Source organism: Anthonomus grandis, chromosome 1, assembly GCF_022605725.1.
Source record: "Anthonomus grandis grandis chromosome 1, icAntGran1.3, whole genome shotgun sequence".
Lineage (NCBI taxonomy): Eukaryota > Metazoa > Arthropoda > Insecta > Coleoptera > Curculionidae > Anthonomus > Anthonomus grandis.
In genome coordinates this window covers 23,885,545-23,895,089 of record NC_065546.1, presented here as the reverse complement: position 1 = coordinate 23,895,089, position 9,545 = coordinate 23,885,545, and the positions used below count along the sequence as shown (strand labels likewise).

Sequence of the window (9,545 nt, the reverse complement as noted above, 5' to 3'; positions counted from 1 at the left end):
AGTAATAAAATGCAGAATTCTGTATGGCTGAATTTCATGGTTGTCCGTAGTAGTGAGTACACTTCATGATCTTTAGTAAACTTGAATTGAAGCATAGGTAGATAATAAAGAAACACAAATGCTTCTTCATAAGGTTTTAAGCAAGATGTATTTGAAAAATATTTATATGCATAAGTTCTTTCACCCACATTTTTGAACATCAGGTTCAATAAGAATCTTTTTATTCATATTTTTAAAAATTAGGTCCAAGCAGGAAAAATAGTTTCATGTAACTGTCATAACTTCACTTTTTATTTAATACTTCCTGACAATCCAATTGTTGATCTTAATACTTCCTGACAATCCAACTAAGACGGTCTCACCCATGATTTTTTTAGTTTCAGGAACAAGATACCGGGAATGATTTCAATAATAGTTCTTTCGTTATTTGTTGCATAATAATAATTATATATGCCTGTTATATTTTTAAGGTAAAGTAACTCGAAAATAATTAGAATAGAAAGAAATAACTATTCGCATGAATAAGATGAAATCTATATTGTATTGTGACGAACTCATACAATTATATGCCTAGTTTGGTAGATATTGCATTGGATTTTTTTAATGTTAGATTGGATATTTACTGAAATAGTGATGTAATACTTAACAAAATAACTATTCGAAAGAAGTTTTGATAAAGATCTTTATTCTCCATAAACAATGTGCAGGTGATTATATAATAGCAAGAAAATGCAGAAGGTTTCATGAACAACCAAAACATTTATAATGTTATCTTCATGATATTACCGGTACTGGCTTCGGTAACTATCTCTGCGAATTGTTTTGAGGCATTAGTAATAAAATTCCCTCGTTATGACTCTGCTCACTATGAATTATTTTCCTGATCAGATGTATAATTGAGATCTCAAAAAAAGCCTACTCCTATATCAAAGTGTAGTAAACATGGTAAGAAAGTGTAATACATTTTTATTAATAGCACATGCATATCACTTAGAAAGTCTGCTTTCTGCTGCTTTCAAGTTAATATTTTTAGGTGGGCTGACAAAAAAAATGAGTGAAATAGCTAAATAAAATAAAATTATGGGTTTATATAGGTAATTGAGAAACTCCATATAAAACACAATATATCATTTATTACACAACATTTTTATACATACTTTATGGAAGTATATTAACATAATCTTAATATTTACACAGGATCCAATTTAAAATATTTAAATAAATAATTACTTCTGTGGATAAATTAAACACCAATTTGATTGCTCATTGTAGCCCAGTAATACAGGACAGTGTAGCAGCAAAGACAGAGTATTTTTGTCGATGTCGTTAGATATTTTTATCCAATTTGTCAACCATTTGATCATATGCTCTTGAGTAGCAAACTTTGGATTAAGTCCTAAGAAAAACACTTAGTAGATAGCAGTTAGTATTTATAGTTAGTATTTATATTATTTTAGGTACCTCTAATATAGCAACATTTTTTTAAGGCCTCTAATGGCATATTATGAACACCACCCTCTCGCATTATGGCTTTATCCATTTCTATTAAAATCTGAGCCCGATCTGCCAGTCTGGTTCTCCTAAACCAACCAATATGTATTCCATGCACTTTTAGAAGGTGATACTAAAAATAATTATAAATCTTGGGCAGTATTTATGTTAGTAAATGCCTTACTATATGGTTTCTACTCAGATACGATAAATGATAGGGTTCATCCTGAAACAGTTCTTTACAAGACAAAATATCATCTACGGATGGTTGCACACCACTGCCTATTTCGGCCACAATTTTATTCCACGCCTCAAAGAATATTTTCTTTTTTGGATGATATTTTATGAATTTTACTTGCGACTGTAAGTGCCTAAAAAATCATAAAGTGTAAAATAAAATTTGTACTTGTAGGATATGTCTTATGTAATTTTCATAAGATTCCTTTTATATATAGCTCAATAAACTAGTACGTAATTGGGCTAGAAACGTTAAAGATACGTATAAGTATAAACGTTGAAAGAATAGAAAAAGGAAAAAGCAAAATATTACCCTTAAATTAGATAATTGAGCAAAACATTTTCAAATCGTTTCGTTTATGTGCTTTCTTAAGGATATATCTATTTTATTACAGCTATCTAATTATGGTAATATAATTGTATAGATACAATCACAGATAGGTCAGGTAAAAACATTTCTATAGCAACATTATAGTAGCGATGAATCAGGTACAATAACAGAGAGCAGCAAATACTCACGTATTTTCACAATAACCGAATTGCGACTTGCCAAAAAGATCTAAACATTTTCTGAGAATTGCAATAAAATAGCTATAGGCTGTTTTGTTAAAATAATAAAATTTTGTAAAAAAAATGTCTTCAAGAGAAGTTGATAAGACATCTTCATGTAACTTGCTATTCCTACATTCTAGACTTACGTCTGTTCTGAAATAATATAGGCGTAATAAAAAAACTGGAGTAAATATTTTGATTTTAAAATATTATTTAATTGAACTTGAAGCTCATGAGTGTTTAATATAGTAAAATAAAATAAAGCATCCAAAATAAAATAAGCAATCCTCTACAAAAAGATAAGTTGTGCATTCTTTAACATAATCTATTAAATCATTAATATAATATTACAGATAGCAATGGTCCTAATACACTATCCTGTGGAACGCCATATTTATTTATTAACGGTTCTGATAAAACATCATTCATTTTTAATACCTGTTTTCTATCTTTTAAATACATACTAAACCACTTCAAAACAACCCCCTCTAAACCTATACTTCTTAATTTTGTTATTAATATCTTTCTATTGGTGGTTTCAAATGCTCTTCTTAAATCCAGAAAAATGGCTCCAGTAGCTAAATTACAGTCTATATTTTTTTTCCAATCAGCCAACACACCCTGAACAGCAGTTTCGCAGTTAAACTTTTCTCTAAAGCCAGTGACTTTCAACTGAATATGCGATTATCATTAAGATAGTTAACAAGCTGTGTATACACTACTTTTTCCAGTATTTTATCCAACGCACATAAAATATTTATCGGTTTTAGATCATTAACTAAACTAGATTTCTTTACTTTTGTATCGGAATAACTGTTGATAATTTTAGTAGTTCAGGGAATTCACCAGTTTCAAGAGAACAATTTATTAAATTAAGCAGTGGCTGTTTAATATTCTCAAAAGTATTCTTAAGTAGGTTGATTAATTTCATCAGGACTTATTTTATTCGTCATGTTAAACAAAATTTCTTTAAGCTGTATAATTAATTAAATTAAAATGATAAAATCTACTATCCAAATTACGATCCTGGTTTACTAAGTCTTCTGCAATATTTCTTTTGTCTACATCTAATAGAATTTAATTTATACTGTCTATAAAATAGTGATTCAATTTGTTGGGTAAATTATTTTCCATATCAATAACTTCGCCATTAACTTCCACTTCCTGTAAATTCATCACTTGTTTATTTTTTGGTATAAATTCTTGCAAAGTTTTCCACATCTCTTTTGGATTTCCCGTATTTCCATATATTTTATCTTCATAATACTTTCTCTTTTTATCCCTTATTATTTTTACTGCCAAATTTCTTTTTTCTTTGTAATTATTGTATAACTATAAGTTTTCAGAAGTTTTATTTTTTTTATATAACTTATACTAATGAATTCATTATAATTTTCATTCATATTAGCATGATCAAAATTAAAATTGCGCTGATCCAGTAGATTGTTTAAGCTGATAAAATTAATATATCTTTCTCTACTTTGCAAGATTTTGGGCTCTCTTGAACATACATTATTGGGCAACATTCTAATTATGTAGTGATTAGTGTAGATTCTTGCAGTTTCTAATACTCTGGCTTGAAACATATTCTGATGGTTTGTTAACACTAAATCAATAATCGAATTCTTACCTTTACCTGACCTGGTTGTGTCATCTACAATATGAAATAAATTCAAATAATTTAAAATATTTTAAAAATTTTCCGAGTTTTAAAATCGATGTTAAAGACACCAATTATGATGACAGAAGATTGATTATCAAGAATGCTTTCATCACACCACCCCAACAAAAAAGTTTCGAACTCAACCTTTGAAGAACTAGAAGACCTATAAAGAGAAACTATAAAATATTAAAATATATTATTATAAACTGTTTCAATTGCAACTAGCCAATGTTTTTTCTGTGTACACACCTGAACTTTTTGTTTAATTTTTAGATTATTTCTAACATAGACTAATGCTTCGCCGGTCTTTATACTGTCACTATCCACTCTATACACATTATAACCAGCAATGTCAATTACTGTGTCCAAAATACTATCTGTTAAGCATGTCTCAGACAATGTGACTACTACTGGATTTTTTTTAATGGTCAAGTCACAAATTTCATCAAAATGGACTGTTAAACTAGATTCATTAAGATATAATAAAAATATATTATTATTTTTACCTATGATATTAAAATTTCGCCTACACCCACTTCTAAAAAATTATCATTTGCAGGATTTACAGTAATTATTGATTGATTATTACAATTTGCCTCTTCCACCTTATTTTTATTTAATTCAACATCTATAAACAAAGACATAGTTGGTACATATATAAGGTTTGACCTACTTTGACTTACTTTAGAATTACAAATAATCATGTCAATCTGTCGAACAATCGCCGCTTTATTAAGTCGATTTCCAAATTGATTACATATTTATATCAACAAAAATTATTTTCCTCTCGCTATAATAGTCTAATCTATGGGCATAGCTTTTAAGTTTGTTATTGAATTTGTTAACTATATTTTCCAAATTTTTAAATATATATTTAAAGTAGGGAATAGAGGTAAAAATTATATTTGTATGTGTACAATATTTCATTTTACTATTAATTTCGCGAAAATATGGAAGTTGTCTCTTTTTAAAATCATTGGAGCCAGCCATCACCAAAACATAATCATTCAGAGTAAAATCTTGTGTGAGAGCAATGATATCTTCTATAATAGAGGAAAAACATGCTTCGGGTTTAATAATAGCTTGACATTTTAAACTTGGGTATTTTACTCTGAATAAACCGTCAAGGTGACTCCCATATTCGTCTGTCAATATTAAAATTTTACCATCATATTTATTTTGATCCTTTAAATCTACTAGTAGGTCAGCTATCCTTGGAGTATTTTGATCGTTGTTATGGGTTGACATTATGTTTTGTTTAAGATCTTGAAGTGTTTTTAGTTCAATGCCGCCATTTTTTATATCATCTTCTAGAGTCTTAATTACTCCATTCAAGTTTTCCTGTGTAGCTTTGTAGGCATCAATTTCCTTTTTATATTTGATGAGCTGCTCCCTTGGTAGATTTTTTTCCTTTAGAATTTTCTCATTGTTTTTCTCTAAGTTTACTATTATATTCTTCTTCGGTTTCCTTAATAAGAGTTTTAAATTTTTTATTTTCTTCTTTTCATTTTTCTTCCAAAAATGTTTTTCTTTCATTGTTTTTATTTGTTTCTTTTTCCCAACTCTTCAATTAACTTTATATCAATCTTGTGTACATCAGCATTTCCTTTGTTGTCAACTTTTTGTAATTTTAAGTAATTTTTTAATTTCTGCATTTTTTACATTAGTATTTTGTACCTCGATTTTAAGAACTTCAATTTTCTCAAAATATTTCAATAAAATGTTTCTTGATTTGCTTGATCAGCTTCAAATACTTCATCCTCAAATTCCAAAGTGTTTCTACCCAATTTTGAAACTGTTGCGTTCTTTGCCTCTACGACCATCTCCTGTTCCTGAATTCGCAGTTCCAGAATTAATGTTTAGTTGACAATAATCACATGTGGATCCAAACAATTAACCTTTTACCGGTCTATCTTTATAGAAACATGTATTTTGACATTTAAAGCATATAAGTTTTAAATTTTTTTCGGACATTGGGCTGTAATAAAATTTAAATCTATAAATTTTAGTAATAATTCACCTACTTAATTCAGCGAATATATGCAATGTATTCACAATAGGTTTATTACACTGCAGCAAGTCAAATAAATTCTCAATAGCCCTGCCTAGGTCAACCACCTACTCAAATCAGCAGAGGAACAAGGTCAAGTTTTAGGGATGTCAGATTAGTTTAGCAATACTCGAAATAAATCGCACGTCGAAAAACAAACACACGAGTGCGGTAAACCTCAGAAAACCAAAACAGACCAAAATAATTTTGCCGCACAATTACTACGATACTACTCTGTATTTATAAAATTATATGTGACTCTGAATTTCTTGAATATTCCCATAAACACCAACCCTTCCACCTATTTTCGACATCATATTCACAAACACTATTCCCACTTATTTTCCTATCAAAATCTTGATAGGAAAATAAGTATGTCTTATTACTTACATTCACTAGACTATGGCATATTCTGCCATCCAGTGCTAGGTGGCCCTGTTTGTTAAAATAAGTAAATATTAACACAGTCAGTAACAGTAACAGTCTTACAGGATAATGTGGTGTTATAGAAATGCTATAAAAAATTGAGCCTCTGGTACATATTTATAATTTCATATTAGAAAGTGGTATTATAATTGATTACCAAAAGGATATTAACAACTATCAGCCAGCATTAATTTGAATTTCTTGAGGGTTACAGTATTAATGAATATTGAAGGATTAGTAGTTTTTTTATGCTGATGATATAGTAATTGTATCTGGGAAATCATGGAAGATAATATTCAAAATGAAACTCATCACCAATTTATTACAGTTTAAGTTTAAAATCATAAACTAAGCTTGAATTTAACAAAAATAACATAAATAGAATTCTCTTTTACACAGGTTAACAAAGCTTTACATAATTCTATTGCTATAGAACAGATTTGCAGCTTTCTGTACCTAAAAATAATTTAGACCCTAACTACATTGGTTCCAGAATATAAAATTCTTACCTAGAGTAAAAAAATTCTGAGTGTTAAAATATTAAACATTTTAACATGCATAGTAGGCATATAATCATAGAAAAATGGAATCAATTTAAATATTTCTTCTCCCATTTTCAATTCTCATTCAAGTTTTGAAATAATTGGTTTTGTACACACTTAACAAATAAATTATTTCATACACCTTTTTTCCAGAGCGTTTCTGTAAAAATGCATATGTAGGATAACTTCTTAGAAATCCTTAAATAACAATTTTATGAATGGAAAAAATAATACTAATTTTAAAACTGTCCATAAAGATGTTCACATGTAGACATGCACTTTTTAAAATTTTGTGTGTAAAATTTAAAATGCCAATGCCGAGTAAAAATAATTATTATTTTAAGTCAAACATTTTATAAACCAATGATTTACTAGGATTATAAATAAAAATCATTCTTTTTAATAATATAAATATTCTCAAAAACTTACCTGAAAACTGGTTTATTATGTATAAGGGTGTTATGCATGTAATCAATCCCAAAGTTTTCCTTTTGTTCTGTCGACCAGAAATGTGTTGTTAATATTTGTTTGGGAAAAGCATATGCAAGGGGTAGGAGAATATAAAAAGCAAATGGCAAGGCTGAAAAAATAATCACTGGTGCAACCTTCATCATATCTTTGGGCATTTGATGATATAACTCTATCTCTCTTCTAAGCAATTTTGAGTAATTGCCCCCAGCACTATTGAGAAGCCTGAAAGTTTCAGTTCAGTAAATACTTCATAATTGGAATATATAAACTTACATTACTATTTTAAAATATTCTTTGGTATCTATGCTAAAGTATTTAATACCATCCACAAACACCCTATATGTTTTCATAGTGGTTGGAAAGTTTTTTTCCAGAATTTTATCATAGTTTTTTAGATACTTGAGGAATCTGTTTAGGATGTAGAATTGTATTCTCTTTGCTTCTTTAGTTTTATACACTGATTTGTCATGCAAATACTTTATTTGATTATACTTTTGATAGCTAAAAGCAACAGTACAGTATTAAATAAATTGAGCAGTTTTCTCTCATAGTCTTACCTTGGGCATAATAGGGATGGAGTTGCTCTAGTGAAACTAACCCTACACCTGCAAGTACTTAAAGCTAATGACAATACCATTTTGGCCAAGCTAAATCTAAAGTGCTATTTTCTAAATTGATTCCATATATTTAGATGAAATTCATTTAATAAACATATCATTAGTTTTTAATCATTCTATAGTTTGTTATGATTATCATACTATTTACTGTCAGTGGTTGAGTGGTAGGATAAAATTAATCCGCAAAACTCGTCAAGTACACTTGTCATATACAATATGTGAACTTGGCACTTGCGTCCTATTGTTCCCAGCGAAAAATCGAGAACGCAGCGTATGTCGTTTGCCAACAACCTATTGATTGATAGTCAGCCCCACACAGAAGACAAATATGGAGAAATGCGGGTTGCCTAATGAACTGACAGAAATTCGGTTGACAGCTTTATTGACGTTGTTGACAAAGACGGGGGCAACCATCTTGGGTAGCGTGTGGTGGGAAACTTAAGCCCGATATTTAAATTTGAAGTAATTTGCAGAATTACAAAAGTTGATGCGTTAACTGACGAGTGATGAGATATATTTAAATAGAATTTTATTTAAGAAAAAAACAATATGCTTATTAGTTTCGAAATACCCACTTTTAATTAAAATCGTTAATTTTAAATAGAAAAAAATAAAAATATTGCATCTCAGACATCCCTCATCACTTTAATCAAGAATTAACACATCCACTAAAATATTATTTAATTTTAATTTGATTCTCAGGACATTGCTTATTTAGAATATTTAGCTATAGATACTTACCAAGAATTATAAATTGGCACGATAGATATGGGACCAAATTTTAAATAAAAAAAAAACTAATTTGTCTTTTAAATATTTTATTTTGAGATTAATTAAAATAAATATAACGTTAACTTTTATGTAAAAATTCTATTTAAACTATTCTTTTTGTTAACTACGGCAACGCCGCTCAATTTCATTTTGATAAGCGCCACCAGAGGGCCCGACTCTCTGTAACCATATTATCGAAACCACAAAAACACGTATAATTTTATATACAACCCATGTTAGAGCTGTTTTGAACCAGCAATGTTTATTTATATTAAATAATAGCTAAGCTATCGACGTGTTTTCTTCGCCTACCAAAATACACGACCTGGCGGGCAGAGACTTTATACATGGGCCTTCTCCAGGGATACAACAAGATCTAGTAGGTATGGGAGCCATTATCTATCCGATCACGTTATAGGAAAATCGAACAAGACGGATCGACAGTACAGGTCAGTCCTTTCCATTGCCATTAAATAATTATATCCATTGCCTAAATCCTTCTCGTCTCGTATTTTTAATTATTGCTTTACTAAGCAATCTTGTTTTACCTTATTTAACTCGACATTTTTTTGTAAACAAACACAATCAACAAAAACAATCTCGTACCACAACCTTCTTTATCTCTAGCCAAGAGCATCATCACATCGGCAACGTAGCGAGTCGATCGCTACGATCGACTCGCTACGCGACGCCGCTATCTCTGAAACCCCATAACCCCATATATT

The 9,545-nt window shown here is 29.5% G+C and overlaps 1 protein-coding gene across 2 annotated transcripts; it reads right to left on the bottom strand.

Annotated features, from left to right (window-relative positions):
- Window positions 1-1,113: 1,113 nt before the first annotated feature.
- Window positions 1,114-8,349, bottom strand: LOC126734110 (LETM1 domain-containing protein 1). 2 transcript variants are annotated; one of them, XM_050437641.1, is made up of 6 exons: window positions 7,990-8,349; window positions 7,706-7,933; window positions 7,391-7,654; window positions 1,676-1,862; window positions 1,462-1,624; window positions 1,114-1,408 (listed from the first exon to the last, which is right to left on the bottom strand). In XM_050437641.1, the coding sequence occupies exons 1-6, from the start codon at window positions 8,067-8,069 to the stop codon at window positions 1,227-1,229; spliced, it is 1,104 nt and encodes a 367-aa protein (XP_050293598.1). In that variant the 5' UTR covers window positions 8,070-8,349; the 3' UTR covers window positions 1,114-1,226. The 2 variants fall into 2 exon arrangements, with proteins under 2 accessions (XP_050293598.1, XP_050293605.1); XM_050437648.1 differs by having other exon boundaries at window positions 1,114-1,396; window positions 7,990-8,347.
- Between the last annotated feature and the right edge of the window lie 1,196 nt (window positions 8,350-9,545).

Bases quoted from the DNA above. Each gene is read 5' to 3' on its own strand.
- LOC126734110 (XM_050437641.1), bottom strand. From the start codon at position 8,069: ATGGTATTGTCATTAGCTTTAAGTACTTGCAGGTGTAGGGTTAGTTTC. The intron at 7,934-7,989 runs GTAAGACTATGA...TGTTGCTTTTAG, and splicing joins CCATCCCTATTATGCCCAAG to CTATCAAAAGTATAATCAAA. The intron at 7,655-7,705 runs GTAAGTTTATAT...TGAAACTTTCAG, and splicing joins GAATATTTTAAAATAGTAAT to GCTTCTCAATAGTGCTGGGG.